This window comes from Capsella rubella, unplaced genomic scaffold (assembly GCF_000375325.1).
Source record: "Capsella rubella cultivar Monte Gargano unplaced genomic scaffold, Caprub1_0 scaffold_3, whole genome shotgun sequence".
Lineage (NCBI taxonomy): Eukaryota > Viridiplantae > Streptophyta > Magnoliopsida > Brassicales > Brassicaceae > Capsella > Capsella rubella.
The window spans coordinates 245,272-260,553 of NW_006238921.1; the positions used below are offsets into that span (position 1 = coordinate 245,272).

At 36.8% G+C, this 15,282-nt stretch overlaps 4 protein-coding genes across 5 annotated transcripts; 3 read left to right on the forward strand and 1 right to left on the reverse strand.

Moving 5' to 3' along the window:
- The first annotated feature begins 3,470 nt into the window (after positions 1 to 3,470).
- Positions 3,471 to 3,894, forward strand: LOC17892072. The gene has a single exon (XM_006296707.2). The coding sequence runs from the start codon at positions 3,510 to 3,512 to the stop codon at positions 3,837 to 3,839; it is 330 nt and encodes a 109-aa protein (XP_006296769.2). The 5' UTR covers positions 3,471 to 3,509; the 3' UTR covers positions 3,840 to 3,894.
- A 711-nt stretch (positions 3,895 to 4,605) lies between these two features.
- Positions 4,606 to 4,917, forward strand: LOC17893671. The gene has a single exon (XM_006299134.1). The coding sequence runs from the start codon at positions 4,606 to 4,608 to the stop codon at positions 4,915 to 4,917; it is 312 nt and encodes a 103-aa protein (XP_006299196.1).
- An 848-nt stretch (positions 4,918 to 5,765) lies between these two features.
- LOC17891508 lies at positions 5,766 to 6,125 on the forward strand. Its single transcript, XM_006299136.2, has one exon. The coding sequence runs from the start codon at positions 5,811 to 5,813 to the stop codon at positions 6,123 to 6,125; it is 315 nt and encodes a 104-aa protein (XP_006299198.2). The 5' UTR covers positions 5,766 to 5,810.
- An 807-nt stretch (positions 6,126 to 6,932) lies between these two features.
- On the reverse strand, positions 6,933 to 14,438 carry LOC17891510 (paired amphipathic helix protein Sin3-like 1). Of its 2 annotated transcripts, none has more exons than XM_023785408.1 (23): positions 14,086 to 14,438; positions 13,891 to 13,969; positions 13,461 to 13,664; positions 13,194 to 13,377; positions 13,004 to 13,102; positions 12,755 to 12,922; positions 12,392 to 12,668; positions 12,063 to 12,199; positions 11,907 to 11,982; positions 11,792 to 11,827; positions 11,508 to 11,701; positions 11,275 to 11,429; positions 11,044 to 11,171; positions 10,685 to 10,939; positions 9,839 to 10,534; positions 9,670 to 9,758; positions 8,892 to 9,452; positions 8,706 to 8,806; positions 8,476 to 8,614; positions 8,227 to 8,379; positions 7,958 to 8,124; positions 7,634 to 7,745; positions 6,933 to 7,519 (listed from the first exon to the last, which is right to left on the reverse strand). In XM_023785408.1, the coding sequence occupies exons 2-23, from the start codon at positions 13,965 to 13,967 to the stop codon at positions 7,391 to 7,393; spliced, it is 4,137 nt and encodes a 1,378-aa protein (XP_023641176.1). In that variant the 5' UTR covers positions 13,968 to 13,969; positions 14,086 to 14,438; the 3' UTR covers positions 6,933 to 7,390. The 2 variants fall into 2 exon arrangements, with proteins under 2 accessions (XP_023641176.1, XP_023641175.1); XM_023785407.1 differs by having other exon boundaries at positions 12,051 to 12,199.
- Positions 14,439 to 15,282: the final 844 nt, after the last annotated feature.

Here is a 15,282-nt window from a genome sequence, read left to right on the forward strand (position 1 = left end):
GTTCAAAAGGTGATTTGTTGCTGAGAAGAGGAGAAGGCAATTGATTGATCAGAAAAACTGAAGATAAGATGCAATCTCCCCAAAACTCCAATGCAACACCAGACTGAAACATTAAGGCTCGAGCTACATTGAGAATATGCTGATGTTTTCGTTCTACCACAGAGTTCTGTTGTGGCGTTTCAGGGCAAGAGTGATAAGCAATGATACCTCTTTCCTTGTATAATGCTTCAAACTTTAGCTCAGGAGCATTGTCAGACCTTACTGCCTTGATACACTTCTGAAATTGCGTTTCAACCATTTTCAGAAAAGTTGGAAAGATCTGCAAAGCTTCATTCTTTGTCCTCATCAGATAAACCCAAGTAGTTCTGCTGTAGTCATCAACTATTGTGAGAAAATAGCGATACCCTTCAACAGTTGGAACTCTGAAAGGTCCCCAAGTGTCTATGTGAACAAGATCAAAAGCATGTTCACATATATTATTCATGGAAGGAAAAGATAGACGTTTCTGTTTAGCTTTCTGACATACTGAACAATGAACCAAATCTTCTTTATTCCTCTTTTGTAAACCAAGTACATTGTGCAGTACATCAAATTTTTCATAAGAAGCATGTCCCAATCTACTATGCCATAAAGCACTATCAACTATAGCAGAACATTGTGGAGTAGAGACAATACTAGAATGAAAATCAGATCTAGTGTCGAGAACATATAACCCTCCAACTTGTCTACCTTTTCCAATCATTAGCTCCTTGATACGATCCTGTATCACACAAGAATCCTCATCAAAACATACTCTTGATTTTGAATCTTTTGCCAATTGACTTACACTTAGGAGATTTAGTCTGAATTCTGGAATGTATAACACATTTTTCAAGGTGATATCATCATTCAGTTTAATCATCCCAATTCCTGCTATTTTGACATTCATGCCAGTAGGAAGTGTTACTGTATTACTAAGACCATCGGATAGGCTTTCAAACAAGTTTCTATCATAAGAAACATGATGAGTAGCACCACTATCCACAATCCAAGTACTGCCAGTTAAAACATTCCTAGAGGCTGTCAAAACACAAATAAACCACAGACTAGAAGGAGAAAAGGAGATACCATTGACTGCAAAACCATTATCATCACTAGTGCTTGCAACAGAAGCAATAGTCATTGGCTGAGCAGAGGAGTGAAGCTGAGTACTGAAGTAAGCTATCACATCCTGAATCTGACTTTTCGACATGTTTCCTACTAGTTCTGCAATACCATCTGGCCCAATTCCTGTGTTGCTTGAAGAAGAACCATCGGTGATAGCTAGATTAGCAACAACAGGCTTGGCTTTTTCAGATGTGGCATTCTGTTTCGGCTTGTGTTTAAAACCCGGAGGATAGCCATGAATCTTGTAACAAGTGTCGACATTATGGCCAGTGTATCCACAATGTGAGCATTGAACTTTGTTCTGTCGTGGATTATTGTGATAACCAGCTCGTGTAGCATTTGCAGCATATTGATCAGGTGGAGCAGCTGTGACTTGAAATGCAGAAATATTCTGTGGCATTGCAGGAATTGTTCTTTGACTGTGATCTTGATCTAAAAGATTGTAAATCTCAGCCAAGTCTGGAATGGTCTTCTTCATGATGATTTGACTACGGATTGTAGCATAAGACTCATTTAATCCTGCAAGAAACTTAACCACCTTGGCATGTTCAGCTTTGCCTGCATTTGATTTACAGCAATTGCAATGTTGGCAAGTATTTGTACAGTCTGCACCATCCAAATCATCCCATAATGTCTTTAAAGTAGTGTAATACTGAGATAAACTCATTGAACCTTGCTGCAACGCCCAAATTTGTTGAGTGAGATGATATGAACGTGGGAGATTTGTGATATGAAATCGAGTCATCAAATCTTTCCAAATCTCAGCAGCATCATTCAATCGCAGTATACTCTTGTAAATTTGCTTATTCACAGAATTCAATATCCAAGATTTGACCATGCTGTTACAACGTGACCACACTCTAAAGCTAGGATCAAATTCAGGAGGTCGTGGTAAAGAACCATCAACAAAAGCAATCTTGTTTTTTCGCATCTAAAGCAACGAACATCGCGATCTTCCAAGAAGAAAAATTAGACTCATCCAGTACCTCAGAGATGATTGTGTTGCCTAGGCTATCACCGTTAGAGAGAGCGAAAGGTGAATAGTTAGCATCGGAGAAATCAAACTGTGGCATCGGATGAATCGGAGGAATCGGAGGTCGCGCCGTGAAAACCGATCGAATCGGTGGTGAATCTTGATGAATCGGTGAACTCTGATCTCGATTTGGAGTTTTCTCAGCTGAATTGTTACTCGACTTTCTCGTACGACGCCATAAATTCTTAACGGAAACCATCGCAAAGTCTGAGCTCGATCCACTGAGTTGTCTAACGAACGATCGAAAAAGGTGAGAAGAAAAGAAGAAATCGATGAGCTTCAGAGAAGAAAACTCAAAGATCCATGGAAGAAAGGTTGCGAAGAGGAGCAAAATGCTCTGATACCATAATAGAATGATAAAGAAGCTCGAGGAAGAAGATGAAATGTTCTGTTATTTCTCATTAAGCCGTTTGTTACAGTGATACATTCTTTATATAGTAGAATGCTCTGGTTTAGTCTAATCACACTGGTTTTCCTAAACCGGCTAATAACCACATTCTAATAGAAGCTGATCCCCCGGCTGTTAATTATTGTGAGACAAGTTGGATAGACAAAGTGCCTGGATGTTACGATGCGTTGAGGATCTTTGTGGCCACCGGAAAGGTCGAATGGTTATCAGCAGATTGTTGCAAAGCAGTATTAGCAACACTCCCTCTTTATTGCTCCTTGAAAATCAAGCCTGCCCTAAATATATCAATGACTACCTTGAAACTTGTCTGTACTCATCGTTTCCCTTAGGTCCGCCAGGTTCATGATTTTTTTGCCATATTCCGCTGGAACTTCACGGTAACACTTGTTTATTTAAACATGATGATTATCAACGGATTAAATCATATATATTTTGACTTGCTGTTACCGTATGTTTCTTTATTAGATCCTTCAAATATGGATCTTTCATTTTAGAAGAATTCATGATTTATTTCCTTTCTTTATTTTGTGAATGATTCTTATTATTCAAAATGGAGACAAATTATTATTATTCTTATTTTTAATGGAAATGGTATTTTTATTTTTATTTTGTTTAAAAATGGTGATGTATCTACTTTTATGGATTTAATCTTTAATTCTGAATATCTGTACCAAAAAAACCTTTTAATTCTTCATATTCAGTCAATGATTTGTCCTAAATATATTAATCTCCTAATATGCATGCATATTGGGTCAATTTGATATATAACTTGCCAAATAATTTTCTTGTAGTCAAACTTTCTAATACAGTACAAAACTCATTTTTTCTATTTATTCAGAGAAACAAAGATCTCCAACTCCATACAATTAGAAACAACAAAACCAAATCTTTCTCAAACAAAAAGAAAAAAGGAGAATATATATGAAACTAATTATGCAAACCAAAGTCATGATAGCTTTGTTGTTAGCCATAATCTTGGCACTGATAGCCAGACCAGCAGAAGCAGCACCGCCGCTTGTGTATTGTGTGACAAAGAGGATAGAAAGAGTGCCGGGATGTTACGATGCGTTGAGGTTAGCGGCTGACAGAGACTACAGATGGTTATCGGTAGACTGTTGCAGAGCAGTATACGCAACACTTCCTGCTACTTGCTTCTTAAAAGTTTTTCGTGACCTTATTTTACCAATCAGTGTCTTCCGAGATATTTGTACTAATACTGTTCCTGCTACTGCTCAATCCCCAAGTTTCTGATTTCTCTTATATCTTTTGATGATATGATATTTAACAATATATGAAGCAAGTCATTACAATTTAATTCTCTCTTTTTTTTTTTTTTTTTCTATTGTTGTTGCCATGCATATTCCTCTAGAAATCCACGTTGACACCAGTTTGATTAACCCAAATCCACCAAGTCAATCATATATATATATATATATATATATATATATGTATATATGTTTCGACTAATTAAGTGGTATATATATAAACCATGCAAAAGACGAATCAAGAAAATAAAATGTCATAGCTTCGACTCGTAAATATTAGTTATTAGTATCAATTCTTAACATATCTGTTATAACTCAGACGCGAATCTCTGAATCCAACAAAAGTAAGTATTTATCGGTCAAACTAATTATCTCTGAATTATATTTAAGTTCACTGTTCATTCGAATAATGTAAATAGACATAATCCATTTTATATCTGTCAATTCCATACGTAATCGGTTAGTTTTAGTATTGAACAGCAAAGATGGAGTCATGGAGACAAACGATTTCATTAGAAAATTTATACTTTCCTTAACTGTATGATTCTCCTAAAAATATGTATATGGGTCAAACAATTACATAAAGTTTCCGAATCTTTTACAACCAAATTTCTATATATACATGATCATAAAGTCCTTTTCTTTTATATATACGAAACAATCAATCATCTCTCTACACAATCCAAAACCACTAAATTTTTTTTTTTGTTTTATTGGAAAAGAAAAAGAAAAAACCTGCGCCTGTCTGAAAGATGAAACAAGAACAAGCCAAAGTGATGTTTTTCTTGTTAGCCCTAACCTCAACATTGGTTTTCCGACAATCGGAAGCGCAGCCGAACTCGAACCTGTGTTCGACGACAGCTATAGATAACGTGCCGGGGTGTTTCGATGCGGTGAGATTAGCAGCGGATGCAGATTTCCGATGGCTGTCAAAAGATTGTTGCAACGCAGTGGAAACACTTCCTGATACTTGCTTCTTGGTTGTCGTTCCTGGCAAAGCTTACTATACTAATATCTTCAGAAGCATTTGTATTAGCAAATTCCCTAAATTACTACGTCTTTAATTATTTATTACTAGTTTTTTTTCTTCTAATCATTTGCTGTATCTTGTTCACAATATAATAAGATGAAACAAGTTTACTCTTTCATTCATTTTACTACTTTAATTTGTGATCTCACTGAATATTTCTTGGTATTTGTTTTATGACTACGTACTACTTTGTTTGAGGTCTCATCATCTTTCTTACGTCTTACATAAACTACGGCTACTCAGATAGTTAATGGAAATGCCATCAATTTCAAGGTTTTTAGTTGGATTAGTGTGAGATCCTCTACTCGAAGCAGAAGTTCGATCGTATTGGTGGAATTTTAATGGACACAAAGGAACAATAACAAGGTTGCAGATCGTTTAGCTAAAGATAATATTTGCTCCTAATGAATAGGATCACTATCCCAATTAATCAATGAAAGCTGTTAAAATAAAAAAAAATTACGTGTTATAATCCTATCTGGTTTTGGCAATCAGCCAACCCTTTATACTCAATTCGGAATCTAGTACTACTGGAGAATTTTGCATTACTAAGAATTTACGATACTAGCTAAAATATCATTTCCTTGCTAGCATCACAATTTAATGTAAATTCTTTGTCTCTGATCCTATGATGAATTCCAACTTTTAGAGTTTCGCAATGTATTCAAAAATACATATTGATTGCGAATCTCCTAATGTTCGTGTACATTGCATGGGTCACACAAAATAAATATGGAAACTTTTCAATTCTTTTTATTTAGTCAAAATGTATTCGTATATTCCATATAAAAAGAAAACTCCATACACAGCATCTAATAAAAATTATTTTCTATTTATTTATTTACCGGAAAAACAAAAAGAGCTCAGCAGTCAGCACAATATACAAACAAACCTGTCAAAACTTTTTGCTTTAATCTTCTGGAAAAAATGAAATTAAAACAAATGAAAGCGATGTTGTTGTTCGTGTTAACCCTAGTCTCAATATTGGTTTGCAAAGCATCAGAAGCTGGTCAAGATCCAAGCCATGTATGTTCGAAAACCGACACATCGCCGATAGACAACATACCGGGATGTTTTGATGCGGTGAGATTAGCGGCGGATGCAGATACCAGATGGCTCTCAAGTGACTGTTGCAAAGCTGTTAGAACTCTTCCTTATTGCCTTTTGGTTATCTTTCCTACCAAGTTAGCTGTAAATACTATTACCCTCAGAAACATTTGTATTAAAAAATTCCCTGGATGAAATCGATATGTTTGTGTGTAATCTTTCAAATATTAATAAAAAAATTATATCAAATTTACTTTTGAAAATTCTGGCAATTAAATCGCCAGCAATCATATATATGTATATCTCGTCGAATATATTTTGTTGCAATACATATACTTTTTAATCAGAAGACAAGAATAAAACAAAGTTAAATATCCCTATGTCGGTTATAAGACCATTCATATATCGGTTGAACTGATTATGTCTAAAACATAAATCGCGGCTGAAAAAAAAAAACATAAATTAAGTGAGTCAAATCGTAATTATATATGTAGTTTTTACTTAGAGTCGACACTAATCACGTCATTTCTCTACGAACTCTATATTGACTGTGTATATAAACCATTTATATATAGATTCTTCTCTGTTGTTGTTGTAAAAAAAAAAAGAATATGAAACCAAAGCAAAACAAATAAATGTTCTTGTTATTGATCCTAGTTTCACCAGCTTTGATGAATTTCGGACCAGCAGAAACTCAGCTAAAAACGAGCGTATGTTCGAAAAGACAGACAACGCCAATAGCTAAGTTGCCTCGATGTTTTGACGCGGCCGACGGAGATGTCAGGTGGCTATCAAGAGACTGTTGAACAAACTCGATGATTCTTAAATATATCACAAATCTCATACAATCATATATGCCTCTTTGAATGTTTCATGGTTCGAAATTTGGTATCTCTACTTGTCTATCTCGACCTCAATACTGAACATATACCACACAGCCCTATATACTGTTATCTCTATTTTTTTAACAAAAAAGAAAGATATGCAAAAGAGAAAACATAATTTTTTCAGAATCACCAATATATTTCTAAATTGATTTAATAATCTTGAAATTTCCAAGTAGATGAAGAAGAACACGTTTTCTTTTGGGTCTATCTATATATTAACCAGTGCTTCCCAAATATTTACAACAACAATCTCCTCGGGAGCACATACACACACAGACACGCTACATTTAACACTCACAGACTTGACGCTTGAAACCTAAAACCAATACAAGATACACATAGTAACACTGTCTATACCACCAAATGTTCTTCTCATGGTTTTGTTCCCCCACTCTGTGCATTTCTCTATATCTCATCTTATAATCACCATAGTAAGACATATGAAGACCAAAGCTGGGAATTGTTGCAGACAACTTCACTTGTGTAAACTTTTGTCTGTTTTACCTTTTACTTGTGTCATGTTGGAGTAAGAGAAATAAGAAAACCCCAGAGGAAGAAAAGCTTTTGTTGTTGTCATCTTGAAGCTGAGAGAAACCTATGGAACTTTTCTACTCTATCTTTGTTACGTTGCAATAACTGTTCCGCCTTCTTTTTCTTCTTCTTTCTGTGGAAGAAATCCTCAGTGTCCAAGACGTATGAGATCTACAAAAGGTGCATATATATTGAGTAGGGAGAAACTTTTTCATATAGAAAGATGAGCTGGTTGAAGTCGGTTTAAGTGGATTGGTTGGTAATTTTTGAGACAAAATGTCTGACCTTGTAAGAAGAGCAAGACATCTTGCACTCCAAGCCATTTACTAATTTGACACCTTCCATAGCTTTACCGAGTGCTGTAAGATCATACAAGCCAGTGTATGGACGCAGGTTCCTGCCAAAATTGGCCAAAAAAAAGAGATTTGGTTTAATTAATCAAATATCATCCCAGATTGGCATCCTGGACCTATTCCAGTAGAAGAGAAAAAGAAAGAACAAACCTATATATAACCTGCAAGCGTTCAACGAGATAGAATCTACCATTATATGAGACTTCAAAAGACTAAAAATGCAGATGAAAGACTGAGTAGTAAATAAGACAGATACCTTTGTAACACAATGTTATGTCCCTGCTCTTTTTTCACTGGTGAGGTGGAAAGAAACTCTGTTTGCAAATAACTTGCAAATGTGGGATCCACAGAAACTGCATACGCTTCCGGCTTCTCGTTTATGTTATCCATAAGCTGGATAGATAGACGTGATGGCGAGGATGACTGCAAATTAAGTAAAAAAGGCAATTAAAGTTCCAATTGATCATGAGTGACCACATTGATGTATGAAGACCGGGAGACATAAGAGAGTCACAAGGTTCATACACATTCCAACCGGTAAATATTTTCCTCGTGAAGGAGAATCCTGGCATTTTCATAATACACTGAGTCGATAACCCATCCGGGTTTCCGGGATTTCTCATACTCATACAACTGAAGGAGCTTATTGTCCATTTCATCAGCTACAATAGCTTGAAGCTGCAGATGAACAATATTAGAACTTCCCATGGTATGTAACATAGGGTTGATAAATTCAAAAAACTTATGTCTTAAAACACTAGTGCCAGTAATAACCTGCTTAACCAATTTGTATATCAGTTTGTCCAACGTGAATAACACATATGATTGATTTCCAATAAGAGCTCTGCACTCATCCTCAAACTTCGTATTTTCAGCTGATCCATCAAGCAAACCATACAAAACCCTCATAAACCTGTACACCACCCATATCAGCTTTTGATAGGAAAAAAAGGTATTGGAATATCTATATAGACTACTTGAAACAGTTCCACAAAGGAAGTTACCTCGCATAAGGATCTAGGGATTTGGTATCCTTTGAGTTTTCCGATTTCAATTCACCGCCTGAGCAATTCCTTTTTGCAGACAAAATTCTCTCGTACAGGATCTGAAAAATCACCACTTTATCTTTTGATAGAGAGTAGAAACTTCAGTTATAATTTGGTAAAGATCATATAAAACGATGCACTCACTTGGTGAAGCCTAAAAAGAACATAAAAGTCGTCATTCCCATAGAAAACTCGGAAATCTTTTGTCCTCTCATCGCGGAAAACTGCTCTTACATGCTTTGTAAGGGGTCTGACAGACAAGATAACACGTTCTGACTGCGGAATCAACTCAAAGTCTCCTTCTAAGATATGTGAATTCATCCCCTCCACCTCCCCTTCACTCTCAGCTTTACCATCAATTTCATCATGCACACCATCTGCCTCCTCTCTGTTTTCGTCATGTGAACATTCATCGCCACCAGAGTCGGTTCCAGATGCATCCTCACCACCCTCGGAAGCATTTTCACTATCATCATCCTCATTCTCTACTTCAGCTTCTTCTGAATTCTCTGGTTTGGATGTAGACTTCACCCCAAGATCTTCATAAACACCAAAGTTGTCTTCGAAATCACCATTCGGTGACAATTCACCTTCCTCCTTCTCAATTCTGCACGGACCTACGGGTTCATCAGAATTCGCAGTACCTTTAGAAGAATCTGACCTTATTCCATTTGCCAAAACTATCGAATTGCCAACATCACCTCCCTTGTAAAATGAAAGGACCGATGAGCATGGTCAGAAGGGTCCAAAAAAGCATAAAATATATAATAAAGCACATTTTTACTTATTTCAGCCCTGGGTCCCATAGGTAGTACTGTAATACTCCATGGGTAGTACATCCCCAATCCATGGAAACCTCTCGGCAATAGTGGGTTAAGGTAAAAATATAAAATATGTTACAACTAAAAATTGATTGTAGTACCTGAGTCGCATGAACAGTTTCAATGCTATCTACCTCGTGATGTATATCACTGAGGGTGTTGCTTGGTTTGGCTTCAATCTCATGTGAACCTGAAATGTAAAGTAACAAATATCAACACAAATAGATAAGCAGCAGAAATTAGTTTAATTAGTTTACATATGAAAATTACCTGCCAAATCACCTTTTCCTACAACCCCATGATTGTTTTCTCCCTCACTTGGGATTGATACGCTCGAGGTGGCTGCTTTTTCCCTAATATCCATCGGGATAGGCATTCCAAATCTATCATCAGCTCCATTTCCAGTCTCTTGTTCTATCTGGGGTCTCACGGCAGAACAGGTAGCACCATCTCTGTTAGCCGTATCAGCATGTTTAAGATTTTCTTTCCTTGTCAAATCCTTATTCAACAGACCAATCCCACCACGTTTGGATGGTCCAGGTGAAGCATTCTCATCTCCATTGGCAGCAGATTTTAGTTTCCGGGAAGCCAAACTTGTTGTCTCTGCTACAGAACTCACAGCAGCCTCCCCGTTAGTAGATGTACTGTGATTCACATCGAGAGTCTTGGGTTTTATTACAACATCTTCAGCAGGATCTGTGGCCTTGGCCCGGGGAGGGACATCCAGTATTGCCTCAACGAAATCTTCCCAAAGCCTGAGAACTTTAGCAAGCTGTTCTTTTGTAGAACATAACTCCTCGCATGAAAACTGGACTAGTTTGTACAGGTCTTCATGAATAGCTCTGTTGACATACTCATATTCAAGATTAGGATTTATGGGTTGTCTGTAACCAGCAGAAATACACAATAGAACATCATCCTCATTCTGGGACTTCTCTTTCAGCTCTTTAATTTCAGTCACCAATGCTGATTTACAAGAATAAGAACAGAAAACAATGAGAAAGGAAAAGGAGAAAGTAAGAGTAGGCACTGCCAAGATGAATGCAAGCAACAAAATAGAGTAAAAAGGAACTACTTGAATATAAATTTGCTAGCGACTTCTATAAATTTACTTACATTTTGCACTCAAGTTCTTTGAATCTTGTTGCTTGAAGTAGAAGCTGCGGTGATCAAGTGACTTGTAATGATTTTTTGCATATACGTTTGCCCAGACCTTATCAAAATCTTCACGGCATTTTTTCCATTCATCTTCTTTCTGCTTTAAACGAGTTAGGACTACAGGAAGTGCGGTGGCTGGATTCTTATGTAATATGTCTATCACATCAAGACCATGGTCGCCATAAAGTCTCTCAATACACCTTAAATTTAGGGCTGTAAATATGTCAATAAGAAAATGGCAAAGTTAAGAACCAAACATATGAGGGCTCCAAAATAATGGAAAATAGTAGATACAATTCCCAGAAAATCATACAGACCCGTAAAATGGTCTTCGATCCTGAAGGGGCCAGAAAAACTTATTTTCTTTTCTGTGATGATGTTCAACAAAGTTTCTGCACTTCTGGCCGCAGAGCTCACAGATTCCAGCAACATGTCCAACTCAAATCTGTTATAAGCAGTAATTAACATAATAGACCAATTACTTCAATTAAAAAAAAAATGTATATTATATATATATATATTTATATGTATATTAAAAAATGATATACCTATCATCTTCACATTTGAATAAACTCTCTTCATATTGGTTTCTGCGCATGTGCTTAAATGAATAATCTTCACTTCCTGAAGTGACAGATACCCAATGATCATTTAAAACCTCAGCTCCTAGCTCCGATCTCTGACTCGCAGTTGGTATCGGATACTGCAAATTACATATTATAGTAAGTATTCTCCAATGAACATGCTAAAAATGCAAGTTGGAAATAAATTCTCTAATTACATCCGCAGGCAGAAGCCGGTAGCTAGGAGTGCAACACTCGCAATCAGAGAGATCGAGCTCTTGAATAGACTTTCCCATGTACTCCTCCTTGTGTTGCTCCGTTTCCTTAACAGCCTCGAGGTCAGGCTTATGTTCTCTTTCTTTCTCTTCCACCTTCATTGGCCTAGATAATTGTTCTTCGCTGCTGAATGATTCTGCCGCATGTGTACCAGCAATGTCAGTACAAAGTAGGAAGGCAAGAGACAATATTATTCATAGCCAAGGAGTTTAAAGTAGCATCATACTTTTGCTCATAACACCAGCAAGGTGCTGAAATCCATCTGCAAAAAGAATGACCCTCAGAAAGAAGAAGATTGGTGTTACATATTAAAATGAAAATAGGTATTATGAATAGAATACCAATACTCTCACACCGCTCGAAGAACTGGTTGAACTCATCCATCAGAACAGGAAATTTCCCAAGAAGATCAGAAATCTGAAAGAAAATGAATTAGGATTAAATACAATAACCTGAGCGTTAGCACAAGATCAACCCCTGATTACCAATTGCAATACCAAATTCTGCAGATCCTTCCTTTGGATTATTCCATTGCTAAACATATTAAGGAACTTTAAGAATGTCTGATAATCATCTTGGCTGCATAATCTCTCCTTGACTTTCTCGCAGAAAACAAATGCTTGGTTGTACATGCCTAACACAAAGAAAGTAGATATCTTAGAAAACAGAAGCACATTCTTTGCATTACAAAAATCACCAGGCGACCAACTCTTTCTTGAAGAAAAAATAGAAAAGAAATAGCATTAAGGTGTCAACTGATTTGGGTCCCTGGAAAATAGAAAAGGGACCAAACAAATAAACATATGTTTGACAGGAGTTAGCTTACTTTTTAAATTGTCTTTCTCAGAATGTGAAGCAGAACCAGAATAGGCTTCAAGCCCTTCAGCTCTTCTGGACGACTTCCTTTTCTCTGAAAAATGGTGTAGGTTATCTTGCTCTGCTTCTCTATCGTCAAAATCGCGACCTCTCCTTGCTCTATGCTCCTTATCAACACGCTTCCGCTGTTCTTTTTGCATCTTCACCATCGATTTATCATCATGAAGGTCGTAACGTTCAACACTATAATCACCGCGGGAAGCAAAAGCCCTTTCTCGTCGGCGTTCCTGATGATAGAAAAATGGAGTAGGTACAAAGTTGAGATACCTGACAAAAAATGGAACAAGTAAATATGAAACAAAATACCATGTACCTTTTCCACTTGCATTTGGCGAAGTAGAGGAGGGCCTGATCCTCGGTCATTGTACCGTTGGGCCTGACTCCGGCTATGCTGCGCTGCTGAATGAGATGGCAAAGACGCTGGCAAAAACCTAGTAAACCCCTCAAGCAAATCCAAGTGTCCCTCAAAAAGAATAGATACCTAGAGCACATATATAAGAAAAGGTTAGAAAATGTATGAAGAAGTTTGGAGTGGTATTAGAGGAGAGATGAAGTATGTTACCTCATTGTAAACTTCACCAATTTCCTTGTCTTCCTTTCGATACATATTCAAGATTTCCAAGAAAGATTTATAGACATGTTCATCGTGCTTAAATCGCTTCTGCAGTGACAACAAAGAAACTCGTACATTGAGACACTAGGTGAAAGGGGAACTTAATGCGAGAAGGATAAGAGCAAAATATGGACAGCACCTTAATTTTATTCACAAAATTGATGGCTTCTTCGAATTCAACAGTCTTCTTCGGCAGAGCTTCGTCTTCCTCAATAAGCGTGATTTCATATCCCTTTGGCAAAAAGGTGTTGAATCCATATATCAAATTGTTATGTCCCTTAAACAATTCCTTAACTCGTGCAATCACACCGCCTGTGTCGGTTCTGCAAATGCAAGACGAGAATTAAAAAAATCTAGAACATTAACCCTTGAGATTTCAAGTCGATAGAAAGGCAAAAGAGCTTACCTTTGAGCCTTAAAATCTTTCATGACCTCGAGGAACCTGTCATACTTGTCCCTTTGATCTTGAAACATCTCTTTTACTTCCCTCAGGTAAGACAACGCATCATTGGTTGTCAATTTCTGCGAGGCAATTTCCCCACCGGTGATTCTCCCTCCTCCTACTTCTTCTTCGGTGTCACCACGGCCTGGGACCGGAGATTGTCCATATCTGCACCAAATAAACTCTAATCAATCAATTGAATAACCCAAAGTCAATAACTTGTTCCTAACAAATTCTGTCACTCTCCATGCAAAACTGAAGAAAACCTAATCGCCACAAAACAGAACCAAGATCATCACATCACATCACATGAGTCATAAAATTGAAAACGTCTGTTAAAACAAAAATCTCATAGCTAAGGAACTGGTTTTGAAGTGACCTAAGGAAAACTCACAATTCGCCTCGAGAAGAGGGCAGAGGACGTTTAAATTGAGACCCAGAAGCATATACATCATCTCTTACCCGCTTCATCGCTGCAAAAATATGAAATTTAAAAATCACAACTCATATAGATTTATCGAATCAGAAGATAATCGACGGGGTAGGGAGCCAAAATTCCCGGCGAAACATTTTGTAAGAGGAGACCTACTTTTTTGGCACTCTAGATTTTCACGAGAAACCGAGTCTAGTGTATGCAATTAGCTACTCAGATCTCTGAAACGAGAACAGAATCGGGAAGAAGCACTTCGATCATCGGAAACCATACAGAGAGAGAGAGGAAAATTCCGGCGACACACCAAATTCGCCGGTGTAACAGATTAGACCGAAGATGAATTGCGATGACAAGAGAGGAGAAGCAGAACACACAAGGGAATCGAAAAGGAACACGAAGGAGACAGAGAATATCAAAGGAGTTTAGAAGCAAAGACGCGGAGAATTTTCGAATAAGGCAGTGAGAGAGGGATTTGCCTTCCTCTTCCGCTTCGATGTTTCACTTTTGTCTGCGTTTTGCGGCTTACTGCTAAACTCTGTAAATTCATTATTTTCTCGTTTCTCCATTGTTTTGGGCCGCGAACAAATATTTATTGGGCCTTTATCTATAACATTTGGCCCCAAATATATGTTTCAATCCATGTTGTCTAAAGAAACTCTAACAAGTGAATTTGACATACTTTTATACTATTGAATGTTAAACTCTTGTGTTATTCAGTTAGGCATTTCTTAAATTCCTTTAAATTCTTTTGTGATTTCTTTTGGTAGGATTTAAATTATTTTGTGATTGAAGTTATGTATCTGTGACCATTCTTTCATACTTTAACTTCTAGTGTTATCCAACTTGTTAATTTTTTATTCTATTAGATGCTAGTGTTATTTAATGTTATGTAGTTTATTACTCCTAATCTCCTATTAGTATTCAAATCAAAATTTCTAAAATCTGTTTACCAACATATATAATCCAACAATAGTGCTATCACATGAAGAAAATGGTGTGAAACATTGTTTAACAAGAAAATATATTTACAGATTTTAGTCGAACATTGACATATACAAACAAAATTATGTACGACCTGAAGAACCAATACATTGTCGAAAAAATGATGATAAACCACAACCGGTGTTGTTTGCTGTAGAAGATGATATATCTGGTCTTTGACGTAATTCAAAAAAGTATGGTGATGTTGGCGATGAAGAAGAGGATGAAGAACTTGATTTTTGTGATGGAATTTTATCTTCAAGGTCATTATTGTTTCTTCGAGACTGTTCACACGTTTGCTCTTGACTTTGAAGAATTGCTCCATTCTTTTTATCTAAAATGAATTGATCACTCCAAATGCGACCTGAAGAA

Bases quoted from the DNA above. Each gene is read 5' to 3' on its own strand.
- LOC17892072 (XM_006296707.2), top strand. From the start codon at position 3,510: ATGAAACTAATTATGCAAACCAAAGTCATGATAGCTTTGTTGTTAGCC.
- LOC17893671 (XM_006299134.1), top strand. From the start codon at position 4,606: ATGAAACAAGAACAAGCCAAAGTGATGTTTTTCTTGTTAGCCCTAACC.
- LOC17891508 (XM_006299136.2), top strand. From the start codon at position 5,811: ATGAAATTAAAACAAATGAAAGCGATGTTGTTGTTCGTGTTAACCCTA.
- LOC17891510 (XM_023785407.1), bottom strand. From the start codon at position 13,967: ATGAAGCGGGTAAGAGATGATGTATATGCTTCTGGGTCTCAATTTAAA. The intron at 12,923-13,003 runs GTAACATACTTC...TATGTGCTCTAG, and splicing joins TTGGTGAAGTTTACAATGAG to GTATCTATTCTTTTTGAGGG. The intron at 9,759-9,838 runs GTAATTTTCATA...TTTACATTTCAG, and splicing joins AGGAAAAGGTGATTTGGCAG to GTTCACATGAGATTGAAGCC.